Raw genomic sequence first — 27,479 nt, forward strand, 5'->3', positions numbered from 1 at the left:
TTTTATGAACAAAATTTTGATTCAACAAAGGATCATTTAATGAAGTCAAGTAGAAAAGGAAATATTAAATATTTCTCCCTAGGATAACCACCTGGGAGGTTAATGTTTTCTTTTTTCTGATCATAGCTTTCTGAAACTTAATTTTCATAGAAATTATAATAATCTAGGAATGTAAAGAAACTCAGAGCTTGACAATGATAGCATCTCCTTTTCTGCCACTCTATATTGTAGGTTATCTTTACTAGACGCAAATAGCTTGTCTTTTGAAAGAAACACTAAGGTTTGGGAGGATTGAGCATACATATTAGTATCTCACACACCTCATACTTTGAGGCATATGAGTAGACTGTATTAAGCAATCTCTATGGATAAATAATCATGTTATAATACAGTGGTGTAGTACACAGGCATTCTGATTTAGAGGATATTATTTGACTGATGCTATTTACTAATATTGAAAGATCTTCAGGCTTGGACTAGACTTTAGAGGACATCCTTCCCAGTGCATTTTTGGAGCTTCCTTAGTCACCTAGGCAGAGAAAGAGGTTCTCTTTAATTGAGCTCCTACTATGTGCCGGACACTTGGCATTCATTCTTGCTGGCCTTACCAATATTTATCCTCTGCCCCTTCTGGGCCTCCTCCAGCTTGTGTACATGCAGCCAGGTCTTTCCTTTTCTGGATCAAGAAATCATCCAACTGCAGGTGGAGGCAAGCAAACTAAGGCCTGTGCCAAGCGTTACACGGAAAGACCAAATCTGAGGAGTCAGGAAACCCTTACAACAATAATCAGAGCTGCGGCTTCAATGTGGAATAAAAGGATGTGAACAAGCAAGAAGGAATTCAAAGTTCCTGTACATGTTTTACAAAATAGGGCTCCTTGTGTAGCCCTGTTTGTGTGTGTGTGAAGAAAGACTGCTTGCTTGAAGATCAGATACCCTTTGTGTTCCCAAAGAGAAGCTCTGCCTGGCTTATATTCACATTTAAAAAATTCTGGTGAAGATGATGCTCATGTTTTAAGAGGTATCGTAAAAAAATAATAATAATAAAATAAGGCTCTAATGGAAATAAAATCTCTTTCTCTGGAATCAAAGCTTTAAATTCATTTTCAGGATCCAATTAATCAAAAGAAGGGGAAATCCATGGACAGTTATAAAAATTACACTGCAGAAATTCTTTGTGTTCAGATATGAAACCCAAGTGAATGGAATATTAATATATTCTGATTGCAATCATTACTCCATTTGTTCTTTCAAATAAGGAAGTAAAATAATATCAGTGTACTGAGTAATCTTGCTTCTAGAGTGAGAATACTTTGACTTTATCCAAGTGTACCCAGGCTCGTTTCAAATGAGCCTCTCACTTCACTAAAAAGACATGACGGATTCAGTAATTTTCATGTCATTATCAGAAAGAAGCTGGCTTTTGTTCTAAAACTACATTCCTTTGGGTTGTCTTTGATGATGCTGGAAGATTCCCTGAAATATTAGAACTCCAAATCTGGGCACAGTGTAACAATCCAGGAAACTGTGGTAACTAAATATATTGACATCCACTGCAATAACCTGTATGCGTCTTGATGAGTATGCTGTGAGGATGCACAAAAAGGCATATAGGAGAGTGCAATCTTGATTTAAAAACAACAGGCTGCAGGATGACCCGTATGTGTAAATGGCCATTTCTTCTCTTATCCCTATCAAGCCAGGTCATCTACCATTTACATATAGTAGGTACATTGTTCCTTTAAAAATGTAAGGCATGCAAAGCCATGGTCAGCATTGTATGGAGAAACTGGTCTTAGAGAATGGAGCTGATATGCCCTGAGAAGCAGAAAAGAGAAAATGGAGAGATACCTACTTGTTTCCAAGTGTTTGGATCCAGGAAATCCTGAGCCCTATTTTACCTCTACTCTCTTTGGAGGATACTACATGACCTGGTAAAGTCCACCTTTTTCATTTAAGCAACTTCGGTTGGGTTTTTGTCTCTTGCAACTAGAGTCCTGACTAATCTTGGGGATATCTTTGATACCTAGTGATGATTTTTAATACTAGTTCAATGGAAAAATGTGTTCTTTGTGCCAATAATCAACATACCAGTTAGGATAAATTGGGGCTGGCTTAAAAAATCATTACAATGAAAAATAATTTACTTCTCATAGGATGAGATCTTCACTAAGTAGATGGTAAGATGGAGTCCACGCTGGAGAAATAAAATATTTCATTTGCTCTCTAAAAATATTCCTTTTTCATCAGCATTAAGTAACCAATTTACTCTCATCTCCTCTCATTACCCTATTCCCAATTATAATCAGTTTTGAAAACCACTCTTTTACTAGAAAAAAAAAAAGGCAGAATTTCTCTGATGTTGGATGCACACATCCGTAGATACAGAAAAATTCACACATTCAGAAAAATCAGTTTTGTCCAGTGACACAAAAATGAAAAGGACATGAGGTAAGAGCACTAAATGAACAGGGATCCTGAGAAGAAGCAGAGACGAAGGACCCCATGTTCAAGAATCTTGGGACTAGCCTCAGATGGGAAAGGTCTCTATAACCACACATGCTACACTAAGAGGCGACCACACAGGCAGGCTCTGTGCCTTCATCTGTGCGCCCCGGATGCTTATCACGGGGCCAGGCCTTTACAAACATCTGAGGAAAGAATGTTGAATAGCATAGACCTGTTTGCATAATGGCTACCCTTGCGTTTCAGTCAATAATGTACGAGGTGGCAGGTGCTAGGTAGACATTGTGTTTTAAGCTTCACCTATAATCTTAAAAGCCATATCTATCTTTCCCAAGGGAGAACTGACCACTGAGTCTTTCACGCCCCACTGGACCCCATTATGCATTTCCATCCCTGAGGAGCGTTACTGCTCCCACATACTAAACTTGATGCTCCTCGAGGGCAGGGAAACCTCCTTATTTGTCTGTTCTACCCAGCAGCACGGTAGGTCTCATTAAGTGTGGAATGCGCAGTGCTTAGCACGTATTCAAACTGACTTCTGGTAAGCCAGAGATCTCATTTTAAAACAAATTTATTAGAAACTTCTACAACCTTGTCCGGTGGTTCTCAAACGTTGCTCCACATGGGAATCAGCTTCCAAAAGGGCCAGTGCCCAGGCCCCATCCAGGCCAGCTAAGTAAACAACTTTGGGGTAAGGACTGATGTCTGGATCTTTCAAGACCCCTAGCAGTTGTAGGTGCTCCTCCAATGTAATGTGCATACAACACACCGGGGAGATTTACCATTTGAATTCTGACCTCAAAGGTCTGGGGTGGGGCCTGGGAGTCTGGGGCTGTGACAGACCCTCAGGTGCTGCTGCTGAAGCTGCCGCTTGTCTCTGAGGGACAGCACAGTGACTCAGGTTGCAGGCCGTTTTTAAAAAAATAAATTTTTAAGCGCCAGCCAGTACAGCTCCAGTTGCATCTGTCTCATGACTTGATGTCCTGCATCAGATCTCACTGAGGGAGGGAAAGTGGGGAGCATCTTCCTAGAGGTCACGAGTGGAAGAGAGGGAAACACCAGGGCCAGGGGAGAGTCGGTCACTGACTTGTCACCTGTCGCTAAGCCTCTCTGCTCAGGGGCTGCCTACTGCTCAGTTTTCCGCTCCCTTGAACTCGAGTGCCACCTTCCCGTTCACGACTGGGCCCCGCGCCGCCCTGAGCGGGCCCCGCGGGTCACAGCAGCGCCCTCGGTCCCCTGGCCTGAGGGATTTACTTATTGTGCCGAAGGAGGGAGGGCGGGGAAACGAAACAAAAGGGGGCGAACACCAGCGGGACGTGGGCAGCGGAGCAGCAGGACCAGCAGCCTTCCCCGTTCCCGACCCGCGGCGAGCGCCCGGGCCCAGCCCGCAGCCCGGGGCGCGGGAAGCTGGCGGCGGGCGCGCCCCACTTACCATGACTGTGGCCGCGGCCGCGGCCGCCTGGGCCGCCACCGCCGCTTGGTTGGCTTGGTGCTGCGCAGCTTTGATTTTGGCCTGCAAGTGTGCAGGAGGGTGAAAATATTTGCATTTCTCCCTCATGCAACGCCCCTTTATGTAATCCATACAAACGGTTACGGTGTTGTCGTTGGTGTCGATCATGGTGCTGTCCGCGGGGTGCGCAAAGCGGCAGTCAGTCTCTCCGCGGGCGCAGTTTCCTCGCTGGAACTCCCTGCACACCTGGGACACACGGGACGAGAGCGGCGATGCGAGGGCGGCCTCTCGGCGCGAGCCGGCCCGGTAGGCTTGCTCTTGTTAATAACCGAATTGATTCTTTGTCTTTCTTTGAATGGTGGCTTTTGTGCCATTTACCAGACAGAATTGATTATCAGGAACGCAAGTAACCAGAATCCCTAATAAACACTATTTGGGGTCTTGCTTTGCCCTCTTTTCTAGGTTGAGACTCGACATTGAGAAAATAAGTCAAAATCTGCAGTTTAGCTAAAATAACAAAGGAAAATCAACAAGGCCTCCAGTGCCTCTGGGATATATACATATTATATATATATAATAATTTGGAGATTATATATATAATTTGGATATATATATATATATATATGCAAATCTCTTACTCTGACAACTCTGGGATGCTACAGGTTTTTTGCATGGAGGGGCACTGTCACCATGGTTTACGCCATCAGGTCATAGCAGTACAACTCCAAAAAGAATAGGGGGGAATGACGAACTTGTCCCTCCTCTCTGAGGATGGGAAATGGGGGTGGGGTGAATCTGAATACTCCTGTTTGCCCCAGGTCTCCCCTGCTCTACAAAGATAACTTATAATAAATTGGAAGAATGATGATATCTAAGGCACCAACACTTCCATTTAAGGTCACCATATTACTATTTTTGAAGCACAGAAAAACGATAAACATTTTTTAAAGATAAAAAAGAGAAATGTGTAAAGAGGTAAAGGGAAAGAAATAAACAAAGAAAAGTAGAATAGAGTTTGAAGTGTTGGAGTGTTGTTGTTTCTTTTTTATTCCTTAATTTTTAGTTATTCTGAAATCTCAAGTAACTAGAATGCTCCATGCTCTGAGACTTCAAACTGTGTATACATTTTTGGGGGACACCCTGTATTTAAGTGGTGGTTCACTTCTTGATAATCAGTGGTGGTATATGAAGGGTCAACTGACATGACAGTCAAGCCTTGTGAAAGTCAATCGTACAGCTTCACTAACCAGTGGCCAGGCGAATTTGAAGAGTAAATAGATAAATCACAAAATTGTTAATTGTTTCTTCTTACTTTGAATATTAGCCAACATTCCATCTTTAGTTTTTGAAATGTACACAGTAAGAATTACTAAGATGTTCCCACAGACTCTGAGTAAACCTTCCACTATAAATGGAATGACTTCAGCCTGAGACTGCATCAGAGGTAGAGACCAGTCATTAAGCATTTACCAAGGGTCTCTGTGTGTAGCCAACTTCATTCCTGGTTTGAAAGCTGCTCTGCTTGTCATTGTGAATCATTTCTCCATATATCTTTGTCCACCAGTCCTGTTGGGAAGAACAATTTGTTCCCAACTCGACCGATTTAATCTGTTTTCTAAACCACACAGTCATGTACTGAACACTAAAGCTCCATGGGTCCAGCAGGTGGAGCCCAAAACACTTTTCTAGTCCCATGAAAGGTCTGTCTGTTCAACATTCACATGGATAGGCTTGATTAAAACAGTAGCAATTAGAGTTTATAGTATTTTCATGTTGAGATACATATACTTTGGATTGAAAGTGATATTAGGCAGCAACATTTTATTGCCCTCAAGATTTACTGGGTAAATATTTAAACAAATGTACATTTGAAAGAACATTCTTGAAGGATCCAACAGAAAGCTCAGTGTACATCCTAACCATACATATATCACCTACCAACTTTAATTTGTAGTGGATTAAAGCAGCTCTTTGAAAAACCTATTAAAATCTTTACACACCCATATAAAATGCTCTATTAAATATCGTAGGATATAGTAGTTAAGATAAATGGATGAATCTTCTAACTCTGATTAAAGAGAAATTGTACCCAGTAAAGTGGATGGGTTGGCTTGATTCATGACTTAAGAATTATGTTTTATAAATATATGTACTTGTTTTCTTGACTTTTATAGAACACTTTAATTTAAGTTAAAGAAACTATCTCAATCAAATTTTCCCAGCTTCCAATTCCCTGTTTACCATCAACACTACTAGGGCTGATATTCTGGGACACTGTAGTACAGTCATACTAGTTCTTAAAATACTGAAATATGATCATACCAACTGGTCAACAGTCATAATCTTACTTACTCCCACCCTTGTCCATGAGTGTCCCCATTGCCCTGGCTTCTGGGCTTCTGACTTGCCCCTTCAGAGACCTATCCAGAATCCAGCAAAGGTTAATGCCTGGCCCAGCTGGAGGCCTTCAGGAGCCATTGCTACGTCTCCCATCGTGATTGATTCAGCGTTCCATTGGTTGGTAATATTTTGCAGCTGACTTTTTGTGTGTTAAACTTACTCTTTTCCCACAGATTAATTTCCTTTATACTTGGCCTTAAATTCAAAACAAAGAATCATGAATGCATGGTTTTTAGATGAATGTGTGTATACTATCCTACAAGCATTCACTCACATAGAAGTACACTTCTACCACAAATGCATTTCAAACCACAAATAAAATCGAAGTACCTCCAGTTTGTCAGTCCTGAGAAGTTTCTGAGTTGTAGTTGAGCCCGGGACAGTGACGGGTGGACTTCCGGGAACAATCACAGGTGTGGTGGGTAGAATTTCCGTCGGCACTAACCCGACTCCGGGGGTTACAGGTGCTAAGTAAGGAGCAAAGCTAATCGCCGTATTTGTCCCTATGGCGGGACCTACAGGAAAAGTGGGCTGTTAAAGAAAGATAACACACGATATGGATATCTTTAGAATAAAACTTTAAAAAAATCACCAGCAAGTGTCACTTAAGCAAAGTTTATTAATTATATACAAGACTCTGTGTTAACTGCATAAGTCAATTTTGAACTATAAAAGCTCATTAAACTTCCCTGTTTAGTTTTTGCTTAATAAAAATTAAACCCATATAAGTCCTCTCTTCTCCAAATCATTCAAAACATGGGAGAACATAATAGAAACTTAATTATAGGGTACAGGCTAAATTTTATTTCTATAAGAGTGTCCTCAAGAAATTAATATCCACTCTAATTGCTCATCATTGCAAACTGTTAAATGTTATAATACTAAATAAAACCTGTGGAATACTGATTCATAGTCTATGCTTCCTCCTGCATGTCTCTCAAAGGGAGAGGAATAAAGAAAAACTTTGCTTATAGCTTGGCTAAGTTTCTACATATTCAAAAAGTGGTTATTATTCGGGATTTTATTTTTCTCAGACTTACCAGTATGTTTCCATATTCACTAGCATGTATATTTCCAAAATTCATCTGCAGTTTTAATATAGACCTGCTATTTCCTCCTCTAGCTCAAGTATGCCTTGAACTAACCTTTCCTTCTTGAAAGATTGGATGGAAAAGCTTGAACTTGTCAAGTGGCCAATTTTTCAATTGGCTGTTGAAAGTTGCTTTGGTTTCCTAGGTCACAAAATCAACGCTCCAGTGACAAAGGCATACAATAGAGCTTATTAAACTTCTCTATCACTGTAATCTTTGTCCAGGGAGAAAAAGAAGTATGCTAGGGGGTTGATGGGATGATTATTTTTTAAAGTTCCACCTAAAAATATGCCTTTCAGAAAGGAAATAATGTACATTTAAGAGAACAAGAAACTTTGCTTCACTTTTTAAAGGACCAATGTTAAAAATTAAAGATTTTTCTTAGACTAAATTTCACACTGAATTGGACCTGAATGGTTTTTGTTGGTTTGTTTGTTTTTCAGTTATTGGATGGCTTTAACCTATTTATTTTTAGCACCAGTTTTCAGATATTTGCAATGATACATTAATGCGATTTTCTAATGTGGAACTGTGGTGTTGGCCATGTCATGGTACGTCTATTTATACATTGTGGGTAACATTCTTGCTGTCTATTTATGGCTCTGAATGAGTTGTTGAACATATGGGAAAAATAACAATCTATGTTTATTAAACAAATTTTTTTGTTGACAGCAATAACTGAAAAATATCTCTTACATATGATCATGTTAGAAAACAGTGAATTATTGACAGTTTGTGCAGGGGGTTCTTGGAGAGGTTGAAAGTCTTCACTGAGTGGCTGGGGGCTGAAGGAGGTGATTCCAATGGTCTGAGAGGGCCGCTGCTATAGCACTCCCAAGAGCAGCTCTTAGATCTTTATGGCTCAGCCATAAAATTCACTTTGGGAGAATGTTGCAACATGAGGTCTCAACATGGGAAATAGCTGGCAGTTAGGATTTTTTTCTTCCTAGACTTTCTATGAAATTTTATATGTGTATGTTTTCCATTTTCAACCCATTTGAGTCATAATTATAGAAAGTTGTGGTTTTCAGTAACTATAGCTTTTATAATTTAGTACTATTGAAACAAAGCCAAGTGATTTAAATGGCATAAGGGCTATATAATGTTATGATTAAAAAAGTCAATCCTGAAAGGTCATAAATCACAACAGATCAGTGATTCAAAGAACCAGCTATATCAGAAATGCCCAGGGGGATTTCATAAATAGAGATATCAGAAATTCTGACTCAATAGGTCTAGGCAGGGGCCTTGAAATTTGCATTAAAAAATTTACTACATGATCTGTTTCGTTGCCCAGTTCAGGGACCACTGTCATAGAGGAGGAGGGAAAATAAGTATTGAAAAACCTTGTACTAAATGTATCATTTAACCCAGAGACTATTTATCAAAGTAAATACGTACAGTAGAGTCTTCCCCCACACTTCCATTTTTGACTTTCTATGGAAGCAAATCCCCAACTCTCTCTCCTGTGGATCATGTGAAGCCAGGGTCAGCATGGTGACACAAATACAGGGTACACCTTGACTGTCAATAGGATATCAGAACCTCAAAACTCATTCCCCAAAACCTTTTTTGGATATCAACAAATCTATTGTAATTAGCTAAATTTTGCTTTCTCATACATGTTACTTGTTCATCTAATTTAATGATCTAAAGTTTTAGTTTGTTTATTGATGATTGCTGGAACATAGTTCATAGAGAGCATTACTTAAAAGTAAAAGCACAAATTTGGATTAAGAGAGACCTGAATTAAAATTCAGAGTTCTGCCACTTATTAATTTTTATCCTGGGTAGGAAATTAACTTCCCTGAAATTCCTCATCTGTAGAGGGAAAGTAAAACTACTTAGCTTAAAGAGTCAGGCTGAACAAGGTGTTATTTCTCTCCCAGTTTCCATGGTCAAACTCAGTAAATAGAAGCTATCATTAGTAGTATAAAAATTAGTATTAAAATTTTTTCTGCAAAATTACTCATTGATTCTATAACAGAAATGTAATCAGCATAGCAAAATAAGAATAGAGGTATAAAATATTATTAAATATAGCAAATATCTCTTTTTTGAAATATAGGCTGGGAAAATATATTTTTTCTTTCATACGAAACTGAAAGTTAAAAGTCATAGGCTGTATAAAGATAGATTCAATTAGATATTTTTGTAATGTTTTAGGTAGAGTATATTTTTGTTGGCGTTTATTAGTAAAACAATGCAGTTATTGTAATTTTCAGAGATGGTGATTATATTATTACTATTATTATTATTAACAGTAATACCTTCCATCTGTGAAAGTTTTGGCTGTTCTTAAAACCTTCTTTCCCCCACCCCTGCAGACTGTTTAAAAAGGTATTGATTACTGTGTGGCTCGTGAGCTGGTATGTTGATAGCTTGTTTTCTTTTTTTTTTTTTTTTTACTTTTTTTATTGTTTACACTATTACAGATGTCCCCATCCCCCCTTTACCCACTCGCCCTCCCCCTTCCCTGCCCCCCTTCCCTTCTGGCCATCAGCATACTTTTGTCTGTGGGTTATGGGTATATGTTCTTTGGCTAACCCCTTCTCAAACACACTGCCTTCTTTAATCTTGTCAGTATTGGCGAGAAGCAAGTGTGGCAGTGAGAATTGCACAGTCTTACAGGTGAAAGCAATTTAATGTAGAGACTAAAAGGATTACCCAAGGTCATTGCTGCTGAGGCAGAGGCAGGACAAAATAACCAGGCCTCCTGACTCCAAGTCTGGGGCTACTTCCATTCTTCTGCACTCATTGGATTTTGTTGGTAATTTCTTAGAAGAAGAAAAAATACTAGCTGCCCTTAGGTTTCTGGAGTGTAAAGAGAGAGTGCTGGTGGGGAGCTGTGTCCCACGGGGCCTTCTACAGATCAGAGATGTAGGGCTGCTCTGAACGGCTGTTTGGGGCCCTGCTGCCTCAGGAAATGGTTCTCAGATCCCAAATTCAAATGAAACTTCCAAAGGTGGAGTCTAGGCTGACAACACATCCTGGTGTCTGAATTCGGTTCTTAGCTGGCAGCTGAGAAAAGAGAAGGGCAGCACCTCCAAATGATTCTGTTCCTGGAAGCATCCCAGCTAGAGCTTGGGCGAACTGGCCCCATGGTTTCTGCAGAAGGGCTGTTGCCAGATTGTCTGAGATGGGATCCATTTGGTCCTTGTCATCTCTCAGCACTAGCTGCAGCTGGAGAGGCCAGAGGACAAGAGCCACAGAAAGTCTTCTGGAAGAAAATAGCTTCTGAAATGCTGGTCTTGCTATTTTTCCCCTCTGTACTTCACTCCATGTTTCTGGGTTTCTCTCCACAGAGCTCTCCACTCTTCTTTCTCAGTACATTACATCAAGTTCAAAGATTTAACACACACACACACACACACACACACACACACACACACACACACGTGCCCACGTGTTCTTTGATATTTTTTAGTGGCAAGGGAGGGTTGGTACTGAGGAGTAATAACTAAATGGCCTGGGATATTTATGGCTCTAAAGTTTCATCAATTGACTTTTTAAAACAAGAGCGTGAGAGTTCATACATTTAGAAAGCTTTGACTTCAAAGGGTAGGTCTTTGGCACTCAGACTGAAAGGCTTAAAACATGGTATCTCTTAAGCCTACTCCCTTTACTCCCAGAAGCATCTCTGGAGGGCAGAATACTCAATGTAAGACCTTGTCCCCAAGGACTGCATTGTATAGGCTTTTAAATCTCTCTCCTACTAAAGGCTACTCACCAGCTTCTTTATCTTGAATGAACATATGAAGGTTGTATGTGTGTGGTGGGGTGAGGCAGTGTGCTGGGAAGGAAAAGACAAATGACTGTTACATCCTATCAGAAATGGGTAGAGAAAAACTGCTAGGAGGAACAAAGTGAAGGGGAATTTTCAAATGTAGCGAATTTGAGACAGAAGAATTATGAGAAGAAAGAATGAATTGCATTTTCATTCATTTAATAAATACTTATTGGTACAGACACGGTGCCAAAACACTGTGTGTACATTTATTGAACTTAAACTCTAATGGGTAAGAACAAGCAAAATTACAATTCATTTTTATGGATACGTAGAAATGATAGTGATGGAGATTGGTTGGAAATTGCAGGGAATGGATTTGGAGTCCTTATGAATGAAACGAAGTTAACATGTGAAGAGTAATAGGATACTTCCAACGAGAGCAAAGGCCATGTGTGTTCACAGAACTGAAGGTTTGGTTTGGTCTCAGTGGATACGGGAAGAGTGGGCCGTGATGAGTCGGTGAGCTGGGTGAGGACCAGATCACAGACAAGGTTACATGTTTAGGCTTTGCCTCCAGTGAAATGGGAAAGCATGGAAAGACTTTAAGTAAGGGAGTGATATGATGCTATTTATATGTTAAAAAAAATTCCTCTGGTTGCTGTATGTAGGATACATTGGAATAAAGCAAGAGTGGAAACTGGGAGATTAGAAAGGAAATGCTCATGAAGTACTTTGATAAAAAGGTTGATGGTAGCTCAGATGAGGGTGCTGGGAGGTAGAGCAGCAAATGGACTTGGAGGCAGATATGTCAGGATTACTGATGAAATGGATATGAAGAAGTATGCATGAGAGAGTCTGCTTGGTTTTGGTTTGAAACTGCTGGTTGCATTTACTGAGATGGGAATGTAGTGGAATAAGTAATTTGGTCTTTAATATGTCGAGATCCTGTAAGAAATTTAAAGGTGAGTCCAGTAGGAAGTTGGATACAGGAGTCTGAGCTCAGAGAAGTTTGGATTGGAAATACACATTTGGGATTGTTCTTAGCCTGTAGATGATTTACAGCCACAGGAATGGATGAGGCCAGGAAGGAGAAGGTAGATGAGAGAGATGTCCAGTTCCGAGAACCTCAGTTAGCAGCCTCAACATGTAGTAGAGAAACATAATAGGGACAGAGGAGGAAGGAGTGACCAGAGAGGAAGGAGTACTCCACAAAGGAGAGATTAATTACACGTGTTGAATATTGCCAAGAGGTTGAACGAATACAATGAAGGCAAAAGTGACTATCAGTTTACAAATATGAAGGTCATTGGTGAGAGATTTCAGGGTAAATGGGGGAAAGAGGGAGTGGAAAAATATAAAGAAGTTGAACTTAGAAGGAAACCTAAAAATGGAGTGGTACTTGCTACTCCATGTTTATCAAGTTATTTATCTTAAGTAATTTCTATGTATGTTAGCTTCTTGTGGCTGGTCTAACAAATTCCCACAAACTTGGTGGCTTAAAACAACACACATTTATCCTTGGATAGTTCTGGAGGCCATAAATCTGAAATCAGTTTCATTGGGTCAAAATTAAGGTGTTGGCAAGACCACACTCACTCTGGAGGCTCTAGGTAGGAATCCATTCCTTATCTCTTCCATCTTCTGGTGGCTGCTGGCATTCCTTGGTTTGTGGCCACATCACTCCAGTTTCGGCCTCTATGGGCACATTGCCTTTTTCCTCTCTGTATATGTCAACTCTCCCTTTGTTTCTCTCTTATAAGGATAGTTGTGATTGCATTTATTTATTTATTTATTTATTTATTCATTCATTTTTATTTATTTTTTTGCAGTAGGAAAATATTGGCTATTATGAATGGTGCCACCCAGGAGAACGGGAAGCTAATGCTCAAAAGCCCAAATTCTCCAATGGCATGTAGGTTACAGATTATATAGGGTACAATCACAAGACATCATAGGTTAGTGGTTCAAGGTCATGCTAGGGAGCCAATTGGTCAGAGATGAGATAAGGGTAATGAATCATTTCTTTAGGTTGTAAGGACAGCTCTGAGGTCAGCTCTGAAGTCTGTTCCAGTGTCCCTCTGTTCTGGTTTCATGGGAAAGTAGCCAGGGAGTGGTTCTGCCTTGGGGTTCAGGAAATGAAACATAACTTAAGTGAAGATGTGATCTTTAGCCTGCCAGGGATCCAGACCCTGTGACCATTAGTCAGATCCAGGCTACTGTCTTCTGCTGCCTTGGGGGTTGCTGATTATCCAGGGGAAAAGCTAGGTCTCTGAGTGGCATAGACAGAGAAAGAGGTTATTGCATTTAATCTAGGAGGATTTCCCCATCTCAAGGTACCTAAGGTAATCACATTTGCAAAGGCCCTGTTTCCTTTTAAGGCGACATTTACAGGTTCCAGGTACTTTTGAGGGCCACTATTTGGTCTACTACACTGTACTAGGTCACTAACTAATTCCTGAGATTCTGAGGTTATTTGTTTGTAGAGTTAATGATTACCACTCTTTAGTCTAATATTTCTTGTAATTTAAAAATCTCTCTTAAAATATTTAAATGCAATATTCCTTTTTCATAATCATGATTACTAACTTCTAATTAATATTTGAGATTATACATAACTTTCAAAAAAAGTTCAATTAATAGTAATGGCCATGGCAATCCAAAAATTCCAATTCTGTTGTTAACTGAGTATCAGGACAATACTTATGAATTCTAAATAAATAAGAAGTGAATGATTAAAATGAGTGAGATATATAATACCGTGTTAACTATGGTGACCTTGGTGGTGCTAAATTTATTCCCATAGACATTATTTAATATCATATAACTAAATTATTTTAGCATTTATTCAATTTAATAAAATAATTTCTATCTGTGCACCAATAAAGAGAACCATAAATTATACATGTGTGTGGTTTTAAATAGATCCACTTAAATGCCTATTTTTGGTGTTAAATGTGTTTAGAACTCTATTTGTGTTGTCCGTACAGCTAGGCTAACTTCTACTCATCCTTAGGGCATACTTATTTGGGACCTCCTCCAAGCAGCCTTTCCTGCCTCATCCAAAATCACAATTCCCTGTGCCTGAATCTTACTTTGCCCTTTCTGTGAATCTGTCTGTTCCCCCCAAAGACTACACCTTGTTTATCTTGGAGCCACCTGCTCCTGGAACTTTTTTTTTACTCTGGGCAGACCTGGCTCTTGGCTACTTTGTGCCACCATTTTTGACCTTGACATAAGCAGATATGCTAACAGTTTCCCCAGATTCTCTCCCCTCTTCCTGAGCCATGCCCACCCTCCTCATCTCATCTCATCTCATCTCATCTCATCTCATCTCATCTCATCTCATCTCATCTCATCTCATCTCATCATCTCATCTCATCTCATCTCATCTCACAGACACACAATAAGAAAATTTAACTCACTGCTAGCTATCAATATTAATTTAGCAGCTTTCAATAATATAGAATTTTCATACAATAAAGGCTTATTTTTTAAACACTAATCTTTGTGTATGTACTTTTTTTAAAAAAAAGCAAATTTCACTCACTTCATTGGCTTTTTTAAAATTAGTTTGTTTTTGACAAATAATTCATAAATATAAATCAAATCTGCTAAAGCCAAATGCATTCCTTTCCTCCAGGGTCTCACTCTAAAATAATTTCCAGACCTTTAAGGAAGGACTTTGAAATACCATGAAATCAGAGAGGAAAATATTACACAATACAATGCACTTAAGCTTGTGGCGGTCCTTTCCACAGCTGCCGCACCCCTAGCAGGCCTCTGAGAGACAGGGGCATAGGTGGCTAAGACACCCTTCTTTTGGGCTCGTTTCAGCCTCCAGGTGGAGCAGACTGGTGAAGACGTCTGAGTTCCAGTCCCAGGCCAAATCATTGGACTTCTCTGGTTTCTCACTTCCCTCATTCTTAAAATGATGCCAGTGAACTAAATAATCTATTGACTACCTTGCTTAAAAAAGTTTTAGGCATCAAAACCTCTTCTTTACATAGATCATCAATTCATACTGCAAATGAAAATGCAGAACTATTAGTATTCTAAGATGGTACAAATATAGACTTTACTGGTGAGAAAGAGCTGGAGTGACACCCAGATATTGATTAGAAGTTGTCTTTGCCTACTGTTTCCACACACATTTTTCCATTTAAATAATTAAAAAACCCCAATTTTCAGCATCCCTTTAGCGTCAAAGCTATCTGCTTTAATTGTAGCCAGCAACAAAGTAGAAAGGGGCCATCCTAGGTCAGTGTGGCATTGCCTGTACCAACACTTTAATCACCAAGCCCATCGCTAGATGGATGTACTCACCACTGGATGAAGTGGGGTTCCTGGAAACATAAATTGCATCTGCTGGGCAAGCATTGCTGCTGCAGTTTTTTGCTGGATCAAATTGTTCCTCCCATTAATTTCTAGTTGAGTTTTTAAATGTGTCGGAGGGTGAAGATACTTGCAGTTCTCTCTTGAACAACGGCCCTGTAAAATGAACGTTTTGGTTTAGGACTATTATCAGTAGCTTTTGACTCTGTTGTCAATCATTTCACAATCACTGCATATATAAAACAATGGCAAAGATCCCATGTGTGTATGTGTGTGCGCGCACACTCATGTGTTGGAACATAGAACACTGTTGGAACATACAAGGGCTGAATTCGGCATTAGGTGATTATCAACCTTGCTCAACCCTGTTGAGTAGAGAAGCTTCCTGAGGTTGGTTGTTGTTTTTAATGGATTCTATCTCTGACAACAGACTCTAAAGACAAGTGACTGCTGAGAGTAAAGACAGACCCTTCTCCTAGGCAGTGTGGAGGGCAATCAGAGGGGCCTATTTATTGTGACTTATCAGAAGGAGGCTTTGAACCTGCTATACATTGGTTTGTGAATGCTATTGTGATGACAAAGTGGGAATAAAATAAGAACCTCCTGATTTGTTTCAGAGACACACACTAATTCACCCCTAATTCAAATTATTGCAGAAGAGGCAATGGTAGTATGGGACTGGGCTTTTCTTAGTCATAGATGCATAGGTAAAATTTCCAGGTATAAATTCAGATAATCACTTGCAACTGATTAGTTTGCTATATAAAAGCTACTACCCCATGTCCCTGCCCCACTCCCATGACAGCTGAATTAAATTTAATGTCATGATATGACATAGTGAGGAATGTTTATGGCTAAAATAACATTTGGACATTAAAATTGGCAAGGTGAAAAAAATTAATTAGGTGACACGTGTGCATAAAACCAGTCTTGGAGAGTAACTGCAAATGGTAGTGTTTATACTGAAGTCCTAGGTTTTCAAAACTACCAATTGAGAGAATCATGTTGATGTCAATTATGCAATTTCTGGAGAAAGAATAGCAAATGTGTTAACCAGCATGAGTATTATCATCCCCTAAAGAATTAGTCTATTTGCAACCAAAAAAGAGAATATGGGTTTGTTTACCCGATACAAAAATAATTTTAAAAAGCAAGCTTGGTGTATCTGGGGATACAAATTTGTTTATAGTCATCCTAATTCTAAACATCTGGAGTTCTCACTCTGCTTCCCACTAATTTCAGCTGCACTTTTGGCAGTGCAGGCTCCCTCCCTGTGCTCAGCAGCCAGTCTTGCCCTGAGGCCCCACTGTTAGCAGCATTAGAGATGGTGTCACCCTCTCTGGGGAGGACACAGATGCACAGAGGCGGGTACTGGGCACATCGGAAGGAACCCGTTGTTTCTGTTAATAAAATTCTATAACAATGGGCAATGTCAGCATGTCTCCTTAGTCTCAAGTTTATGTTGGGATGTTTCATTCAGTTTTCTATGGTCAAGAGTTGGAAGGTCTAATGTAAAGATACAGAAAAAGTGGAACCATAATTAAAAACAGTCTAAATCAAAGCAGTCTAGGAATCTCTCTTTCTCTTCCCATGTACTTTGCTCTACACGTTTTGGGATAAAGGTTTTTTTCCTAACTTTACTTTGCTCATTGCTTTGTGACATCCCAGGGTCCCTCTAGCCCTACCAACTTGCTTCAGGCGGCTCTTATTTTACCTCCCTTTCTGCCCTCCCTTGATAATCGCTTTAGTCTCTCAGCTTGCTAAAATCAAGTCTCCAGGAAAGTATTCAGATGGGGCTGCTTGGGAAGCATGGATGTGTGACCAGTCTTTGGATTGGCTGCCTTTATGTCAGGTGCCCAAATACATACATGTGATGGGAAGTGGCCATGGGATACAAGACATAGTTCCTGCCCATCAGCAAGGGGATGCGGAATTAAACAGAATGGCATTTCTTGTACAGAAGCTAAGCCACCCCAAGCTTCTTTCTGACAACCTCAATCCAAACTCTCTTCAGTCACAATCACTTCACTAGGAAGCTGACACCCGAAAGGCTCATGTATACAAGGTCCACTTATAGGCCCATGTACACAAAGGTACAGCTGGGCCTAATGGGGGATTCGAGAGAACAGTTCCACAGAATGGGATGCGGTTTGTGAAACACCCACACCTCTACCAGTCTGGCTATTCAATTTTACTCATTCAGGTAACTGTCAATTTGATCACTCGTCTTCTTTGTAGCTATGCTTTGTAGCTATGTATGAAAATTTCTATTAGGCTAGAAAAAAACATGGTTTTCTTGTAAATGCTGTTATCTCTTGATACAACTGGGACTCTTAAGGAACTGTATAAACTATTTCCAGCCAATAGAACATAATTTACAATATCAAATTAGTAACTTATTGATGGAAACTTCTTTTTCATGAGAAATAATGCAATTTCCTAGTGTTCTTACTCACACACTTGTGGTAAGGTATATTATCGATCACCCATGTGCTGGACAATTTATCTGTGGTTATCTCATTTTCTCATGAAAACAGCTGTAATGATCCCTATTTTGCAAAATAGCAGTTGGGCTCAGAAAGATTAAGGAACTTTCCTAAGGTCATATGATTGGTAAGTGGTAGAGCTGGATTCTAAATCCAGATCTACTTATATCACTATCCCAAGCTGTTTGTTAGCAATAGTTAAAATCCAGGGAGGCTAAAAATCTAGCATTATCCTTCATAATATAATGGAAGGCATAACACAATTTAAAATAGAATAAAATATATATGAGGATTTGGGAATGGAAAAAGATCACTTGCTTGGTCTATCCATTGGTAGGGGGTTAGAGGAGTGATTAAACTCGCAGGCTCTGCAGGCAGATGCCTGGACACATAACTGTGACCCTGCCCATTTCTACCTGCGTAACTTTAAGCAAATTACTTGACTTTTTTGTGTATCAGTGCTTTTCATCTGCACAATGAAAATAATTATTGTGTTTTCTTTTAAGGTGTGTTGATTGCATGAGTGAATACATGCACAAGGCTTAGAAAAATGGTTGGCATATAGTAGGCACGAAGTAAGTGTCGTTAATAATACCAAAGAAAGAGAAATATTTGTACATGACATTTTGTTCACAGTAAGTGCAAGATAACAGGTTTAGTTGTATTTTGATTGCCCTTTTGATTCTTTTAGAGAGTAAACTTTCACTTGGAAACATGGTAAAAAAGTCTTAATTATACTTATTCGAGTATCTTATATTTAATATTACTTTTAATTCTACAGGGTATTTCTGTAAGTACCCATATTTAAAGAGAGAGCCCTGAACCATAGTTCAATCTAGTACTAATATTTTGAAGTACGTTGCACTATGGATGTCTGAGGCATGCTAATTCAAGCCCTGGGAAACTCTAGGCAGCAGAGTTCTAGTAAGGGATCTTAGAGGATTCTGAAATCCTAAAGGAAAAGCTACTGTCAAAATACAACAAGCTATTTGACACATAAACAATTTGTAAAGAAGTTTTTGTTGAGGCGTAAGATTTGTCAGGATACACATCGTCACACACAAACTGTTGATTATCAAGGCAAGTTGTCATAACCGAATGGGAGAGGGCACTGCAAAGCGTCTTTCATTGCACTGTGAAACAACACAGAAGTGGCAAAAATAGTGTCTCCCGATCTTAGTCCAAAACATAAAGATAAAAATGTCTTGGAAACGTCTTCTTATGGCTGCTAGGGTTGTTTTTTTGTTTTAACTCTTCCTCTCTTTCAGTTTTTGGTTAAACACTGTTTCTGCAGAGATAAGAGAGGTGGGGTCCAGCCCTGAGAGAAGGGGACGGGAGCAGCTTCTGTGGGATGGAGAGGGGAGGGTGCCATTCCAGAGTCCTTGCGAAGAGTCTTGTGGGACTGGAAGACAGGAGCCCGGGTGAAGGCCAGGGAGACAGGCTCACACCAGGGACTAATGTGGAGACTGCAGCTCCTGAGTCACGTAGGCCATCGCAGGTGGGATGTACCAGGCAGAGAAACAGCAACTGGTTTGGGTCACGCTCACCACTGTTCTTGGTATACTTACAGACTAGGGTCTTAGTCATTCGTTCATTCAACAAACATTTACTGAAGTCCTACTATGTGCCAGGCATCGTGCTAAGCGCTAGTTAACCAAAGGTGAGCAAACACAAGATATGGCCCCTCCCTTCCTGAAGCCTGCCGCCTAGTGGCGCAGATCAAGAATGACAGAGAAACGTGTAATTACAAATGGAGATGTTTTGGAGGGCGCTGAAAGGGAACGGCAGGGGAGGTCAGAATCGAGACAAGTGCGTTAGGGAAGGGCTCTGAAGAAGTGGCATTGAAACTGAGACCTGAAGGCTGAGAACGAATTTGGCAAGGTAGTGCATGGTAGCAGAAGTGTGTGTGCGTGTGTGTGTGTGTGTGTGTGTGTGTGTGTGTGTTGGGGCAAGAATACAAAACAGGAACAAGAGGAAGATAATGTACCATTTGGGGACTTTCACAGGATGGCGTACAGAGGTACGGAGGGGTTGTGGGCCATGTGGGGACTTTCACAGGATGGAGTGCAGAGGTACAGAAGGGTTGTGGGTTGGTGGGGGGGGTGTGATAAAAGATGAAACAGGAAGTAGTAGACCGGAGCTAGATAACAAATAATTTTGATAGTGAAGTTAAATGGTATGAATTTCATTGCCATTGAAAGTTTTTAAGCCAGAGACTATCAAGATCAGCTTTGTTTTATGCCACATGTAAACTTTTACCCTGGTTATTAGATTTTATATCAGCAATTGTATTATAGTTTACATTGTTTGGAGATCACTTAAAAAAAATAATATAATTCTGAGTTTACAGAGGATTTGTATAGTTTATGCTACTTCCAAAAATAATCTCTACTCCAGGAATATTTAGATTAGGGAGAATGGTTAGAAACAAGTAAGAATTTACAGCTGAATTACGTTTATTAAAATAAGCAACCATGGAAAATTCTAATACAGAGTACCCATGTTGCTTCTCAATAGGATGAAGAAAGATGCTAAATAACCGTAGTATGTACGCGGCAGAACCACAGATCGGAGCTATCAGAATTACATGGCCGTTACATGGCGTGGGATAGAATAAAGGCAGTGCTGGCTAAGAAAAGATTTCAGAATCAGGTCGGTGTGAGACAGAGAAAGCATAATTGGAACATGAGATTTTCTAATTGCTTATTTTAAAACAAGTAATTTTTAGAATCTTTTCCTAGTATGCTCCTAATTGAAAAAGTCAATTAAAATATAGAAGGAAAAGAGAAAACATTAATTAGGAGATTGTTAAAGGGATTAACATTTGGAGTTTTTGCCCATAGGAACACCTAATAGACAACTATATCCCATTTGTTTTCCACGGGAAAAGCAATAGATTGTATATGACCTACTGCTCAAACAGTTAATAGCCTCTGCTGTATGTATTACTTGGGAATAATTTGAATTGTGTGTTGGTGTGGGCCACGTGATTGATCAGCAGATTCTGAAAAGGCCCCTAGGGGAGATAACAATTCCGGCTGAGGGCCAGGGTCACAGCCTGACCTACTGAATCCTGCCTCTTTCAGTTGGGTCTTGGCCACTCACTGCTTTCAGCACGTGATGGTGTTTTCAAGAGAGCAGGCCAGGATGTGAAATGGAGAATGCTGACTCCAACGATTGAGGGCAGATAGCCCGTGCTCTGAAAGCAGCCTGCAGGGACACTGGGAGTCCAGGAGCCTGCTTTGGATCCCAAAGCTGGCCACGGAAAGGCCATGAGAGAACCCCTCAGTCTTCCTTGCACATGTGAAACTAACTTCGTGAAACCCTGATATCATGACAGATGCTCCTGTCCTGGAGTTACATTCCTGAAACCGTCTGTCTTGGCACCTCTCCTGGAGAAGCAGTTTAAACTCATGGTAGAGGGAACAGTCTCTGGAACTGGACTGCTTGGGCTCAAATCCAGCTCTGCTGTGGGCACTTGTGGCCTCCAGTTGCCACATTTGTAAAATGAAGATAACGATAGTTCCTACCTCGTAGACTTTTGGTAAGGATTAACAGTTAACACATAAAGTGTTTAAACAGTTCCTGGACATAATAAGCCCTCTATAAGTATTATTATTATTATTATTATTACTATTACCGTTAACACCTTCTCTGCATAGTAGATAAAACTACATGGTATTGAAAACAACCTTTCTAATACTAGTTCAGTTTCTCTATCATTGTGCTTCTCTCGGGCCTGTCTACCAAGCTCTTTACCCCTTTATTATCCTTGTTCTCACAATCAGTGCCAACACTGGCATTTATCCGTTCAGAAGAGACTCAGATCTGCTTTTCTTTGATATCTTGCCTGCTGAAACTTGCCAGGGCTGATTAACATGGCATGACTAATCTAGAGTTTAAAGCAGCTATGGATTATAGTGGGAAAATCCTGGAATTCTGGTTGTGGCTTCATTCCAAAATGGTCATATGAACTTTTACAAATAACTTATAATAGTCTGTGCCTCAATTTTCTCATCTGTCAAATGGCTGTGATATATTCCCACATCTCGACTCCTTCTGATGATTGTGAGAGCTCAAGAGACAGCAAAAGTTGCTCTGGAAAAAGCAATCATAATTTGCTATGCATCGTCTATTCCACATCTGATTTCCCCTTGAATGTTTCTAATCTAGTAAAAGGGGAAAGCCACACAAACGAACAGTTACAGTAAAATGTGATGCCAGGGATATATGTTGGCAATAGTCCTGATACATTCTGACAATTGTGAGAAGACTGCATGATGAGATGTATCAGCATAAGTGGCAAATTGAGTCAATACTGATTAAGTTTTGGAAGATTTATTAAAGTACCTGCAGCGTACACAGTTTGAAAGGGAAAAGTCCAATCAAACAGACCACTGTTTTGGTCTTTATGACACAAAGATGTTTAGCAGATTTTTCTAAGGGATTAAGCTTGCTGGAAGAATCAGGCACTCACAGCCTCAGTATCTCTGCAGTGTCAAAATCTCTCAAGGTTTTTGAAAGTGGGGGAAAAATTAAGGCCTTGATTTGAGTAGGTGAGCACATTTATATTGGCTCGCTATTTTTATGGGTCTAAGTAAGGTGGCAAAGGCTGAGCTTATCATTTGGCCTGAACTTGCTCTTCCTTCTCCAACACATTTCTGGCAAAATATGGGCAAGTGAAAGTGTAGGAAAATGAAATGGTCATTTACATTCAGGCTTCATTTATAACATTAACTGTGGAACTGGCATCGCTCTGCTCTAAGGCCAGTGGCAGATGAGGCTTTTAGACATTTTTGGAATTTACATAAACGAATTGAGCCACATGAGCTCTTTATATTATTTGTTCCAACTATATAATACAGCAAATAAAATTCAACCCCATAAGGGCATCAGAGTTAGAGGAAACTGTGGGTTCAGAGAATCACTACAAGGAAATGATAACTTCCATAAAAGTGAACGATTGCCCATATCATCAATGTTATGTATGAATTTATAATGAGCCCTTTCTGTTTATTAGTAATTTAGTTCAATTTATATTACAATTCATCTTTTGTAGTCTATATATGCAATACTCCTTTGTTAAAAGCATAGTATGTACTTATTGAAGATATAAAAAGGGAATATTTATAATCTTCTCTCTTGGGGTGTGTTTCTTTCTCTCTCTTGCTTCCATAGTACAGAGGAAAGGTGTAGGAAGATATAAGGAAGGTTGGAGAAGTCGCTGGATGAACTAGGAAAACCAGGCAAAGCATGAAGGCTGATGGGCAGTTACCAACACCTCCAGTTTTACCCCCCACCCATCTATGTGCAGCCATGAGCCTAGGGGAGGGTAAGAAAATGCGCGAATCACGTTGTGCAGATGGATGGCCTGCATCGTAACGGGAACCGTAGTTTAGTTTGCACTTCTTTCCCGTAAAACCATATGAACAGGCATAATGGGTCATCCCACCGCCACACCTGACATTGGGGGTGCGGCCCAGAGCTGGGCCCCAGTGCTGGTGCTTTTACCCGCCTTAGAGGGAGCTGCGACTGCTCTGGAGTCTTCGCAGCTCTGGCCGTGCATTTAGGGCAGCCTGTTATCCAGAGAGGCTGGAAGACCTTGGGGCCATCGCCAGCGCTGTGTGAACAGCTCTGTGGCTCCTTCATTACCGTGGCAGTGCGACTGCCCTATTCCTTCAAGCACTATTGGCCTATGCGATTAAGACCTAATTTTGTAACCATTTAAAACAGATGAAACATAAAATTAATAAATAGGAGAAGAAGCAAAGAGGGTCAGTTGTTTATAGTTTGCCATTTCAAAGCATGCTTAAATCTTTTTTCTTTTTTTTTTTAATGGGGCTTGGTTGCTTGGACTGTTTTAGTTTCTCATGCTATTTGTGTCTTATGTTTGGAAAGAGGTGTTTGTCAGCTTAAGGGGCTAAGCCCTGTCTATACAGGTAAGAATTATCTATCCTGTTAGCTTTATATATTAACTGAAAATATGTCAGTTAAGAAAAATCAGTGAGACCAAAATTAGTCCTTCCATTCTCTAGAGATTTAAGGAAACACATTTCTGGGCATCAGATGCTTCATTTAAAAATTATTTTATTTAACTAGAGGGTAAATGTCTTCTGAGTCACAGAGGTACATTGGTTAGTGTGCCTCCCGATGATATATCAACATAACACAAAACCTGTCTAGTGGCTATTTGACTCCATAGTGTCTAGATTTCCTATTATCACCTTCATAAATGTGAGCATCACCATAGCCATGGTGAAACAGAAGCTCCATGAGATACTAATATCACAACAGTAGAAAGTTCCCTGTGGGGGAGAGCAGGCCTTTCTAGTCTCTGTCTTATACTTCTCGAAGCCCACAGTACAGGGACTCTTTCATGGTGGGCACTCAAGAAAATGTTTTTTCTCCTTTCTTTCCTTCAGCAAATCTTATTGAGCCCATTCTATGTGCCAAGCCCTGTGATATTTCTTAAAAGATTTTTTTTTTACTGATTTTTAGAGAGAGAGGAAGGGCGGGGAGAGGGAGAAAGAGGGAGAGAAACATTTGCGAGAGCGAAAGAGCCTTTCAGTGCACCAGATGACGCCCAACCAACTGAACCACACTGGCCAGGGCAAGCCCTGTGATATTAAATGGGCAATTAAAACAGAGTGATCCACGCCATGCTAGGGGGATTCAGGTTGCTTCATGAACGCACTGCAGGGAACTCTACCCTGCTTAGGGCAGGGGTGACTCCAGCAGAAGGGACATTTCACATTCAAACTAAAATCTTAGTTGGGCATATGTGGAGGGTGGGGAGTGGGGAGTGAGAGCCAGCAGTCTGGAAAATTAATACAAGCCAGGCTAATTCACAGTCACTCTGTAGAGGTTAAATTTCTGAAGCCTTATAGACCTTTAGACACAGCACCTGGAATAATGTTCTGGATAAATGCTGAGTAAATATTGGCTGCTCTTTTTATTATCATCGGTTGTTAGCAACTCCAGAAGCTGGTCTTTTTCTAAATACGTGAAGTCTATCCAAAGACACAGAACCTTATTATACAGCTTCTGTTATTGTAGAGTCTTTTTCAGTGTGATTTGAAAACCATGTGGTGAATCAGGCTCCCTCACAGGGGGCTTCCTGGAACTCAGACACATATAGACAATCAGTCTTCAAGTCTGACATTGAGTGCATATGCTCCTATACAGCTATGCTATTTATCAATTTAATGGAAATACTTCTGTCCCAGTTATAAAATGGCCACTGTCCCAAGCCTGTCAAGTCTCAGGTGTTTTCCCTACTTCTCTGGTCACTGCAATCCCTTCCCCCAAATCCAACCACCTCCCCTTCCTGGATCCCAGAAATCAAAGAGTTAAATATGGCATAGCAGGGAGCCTTTTTGACCCAGCTCTGTTGAATTTAGATTAACTGCTGCCCACTTGGGAGGTATTTATATTAAAATATTTTGCATATCACACTGATTTATAAATATGCTTGTGACAAATCCAGAGTATGCTGGTTGTTGGTGTCAAGCTGGGAAGGCTTCCAGGATGAGATGGGAGAAGGAGTTGATGTCTAGATTGGAGCATGGGGAAGGGGTGGGCAGGACCATGAGGAAGACTGGGGAAAAGACCAGGAAAACAAGAACTACTGAGTGAAGAAGCAACTGGAAGAAGATGGAAAGCTAGAGTATCTTTTGAACAGCACATTCATTTTTCGTAACGTAAGAACATTCCTTTCAGGCTGGTGTGGACTTCTTGGTGGTTGGGGGCTGACCTGCGGCAGGAGGAAGCTGCACTTTGTTCAGGATAAAACAGCCAGGGAAGGCGTAGGGTGTGGCACCTTGTACCACCCAGGAGTGTTTGTGCGCTGCTCCGGGAGGGTAGCTGAGCAGCTTTACACGGAGGAGGTGTGGGGCTCAGCATGTCCGTCTCCTGGGGGCAGAAGCTGCATGCCTCCATCTCTTTATTCAACAAACATTTCTGGAGCATCTGCTCTATGCCAAAAACTGGGATGGAATTGCACACAGGGTACTGAGATGTGGTCCTACCCTCAATAAAAATAGCTAAGACATATAATAGTGCGCCTGACATGTACTAGGCAGTTTCTAAGTGCTCTTTGCTGATCTTACTCTAATCCTTCACTACAAGATCTTAACAGAGCTACCATAAATATTCTCATTTTATGGAATACAAAGAGAGACGTAGAGAGGGATTGTAACTGCCCAGAGTTGGCACAGGCGGTAAGCAGCAGGGCTGGATGGCCAACCCAGAAGAATGGCTGCAGAGTCTGTGCTGGGGCCCCTGCAGAGTCGTTACTAAGAAACTTGAAATCCCATGGAACATTCGTATCACACCTTGAAAAGCATTCTTTACACACAGTATCCTATTATAGCTTCACAACCTTCTTGTAATATGTTACCCCAATTTAAAGGTAAGGAAAATGAAGCTCAGAAGGGTTTGAAGGTCGTTCCCAAGGCCATGTTAAAGTCAACCAGGGCTCAATTCCAGTCCCTCATTGCTAAAAATTGTGCTCTCTCCACTGCCCCTTGTGGTCAGTGGGAGAAGCTACGGGAACAGGGCTCTGGCTCAGCACATGACAGATTTGTTTAGGACAGATGGGTAGCCTTGTGTGATAATGAATGTTGGGGAGGTGACACTGGATGGTCAGTGTTATGGGTTGAATTGTGTCTTCCTGGAAAGATATATTGATATCTTAAGCCCCAGTTCCTTAGAATGTGACCTTATTTGGAGACGGGGTTTTTACAGAGGTAAATTAGGTTAAGATGAGGTCATAAGATCAGAGTGGGTGCTAATCCTATATGACTGGTGTCCTTGTGAAAAGGAGAAATTCAGACACAGGGACAGACATACACAGAGGGAAGATGATGGGAAGAGACACAGAGAGAAGACAGCCCTCTCTAAACCAAGGAACATCTGAGGCTGCCAGGGCCTGGATTGGATCCTTCCCTAGACCTTCTGAAGGAACAGGGCCCTGCTGACACCTTGATTTCAGACCTCTAGCCTCCAAAACTGTGAGAGAATTAATTTCTGTTGTTCTAAGTCACCTGGTTTGTGGTACTTGTGATAGCAGCCCTAGAAAACTAATACAGTCACCTACAAGAAATGCTAGATAATGTATTTTTGTCACGAGATTGGAGGCTACACCAGCAAAATACTATCCTATCTTCTTCTAACACAAAGATTTAGTTCTGTGAATGTGTGTTCTATTTTTTTTAATGAACTCAGCTAATAAGATCCCTCTGTCTGATCAAAAATAAACTATAACAACTCCCCAATCCTTAACAAGTACAATGATTTCTACAAATGAAACTAGTCAGCTTAAATGCTATCCAATTTTTCATATGGAAGATTTAATAGGAGAGATTTATTTTAGTAAAAGACAGAATGTTTCACTAAAGAACTCATTAGTAATGCATAAAGGCCTACTGAGTCTCTGAAGATCCATTTTCAAAGAGAAATGTTGGGATAATTTTTATATCCTGATTACAGAGAATGACTTGATAAAATTTGTTCTTGATATTAAA

The 27,479-nt window shown here is 40.4% G+C and overlaps 1 protein-coding gene across 6 annotated transcripts in view; it reads right to left on the reverse strand.

The window, feature by feature from the left end:
* The window catches only part of MBNL2 (muscleblind like splicing regulator 2), a 147,919-nt gene that overhangs the window by 36,394 nt on the left and 84,046 nt on the right, over positions 1-27,479 (reverse strand). For 5 of the 6 annotated variants that reach the window (XM_081128328.1, XM_081128329.1, XM_081128330.1 and 2 more), the window contains 3 exons: positions 15,461-15,625; positions 6,647-6,847; positions 3,899-4,162 (listed from right to left, as the gene is read on the reverse strand). In XM_081128328.1, the coding sequence (XP_080984454.1) occupies positions 3,899-4,162; positions 6,647-6,847; positions 15,461-15,625 (630 nt within the window). The remainder of the gene's footprint in view (positions 1-3,898; positions 4,163-6,646; positions 6,848-15,460; positions 15,626-27,479) is intronic. The other variant, XM_081128331.1, reaches the window with a different exon arrangement.

Source organism: Miniopterus schreibersii (genome assembly GCF_964146895.1).
Source record: "Miniopterus schreibersii genome assembly, chromosome: 2".
NCBI classification, from domain to species: domain Eukaryota; kingdom Metazoa; phylum Chordata; class Mammalia; order Chiroptera; family Miniopteridae; genus Miniopterus; species Miniopterus schreibersii.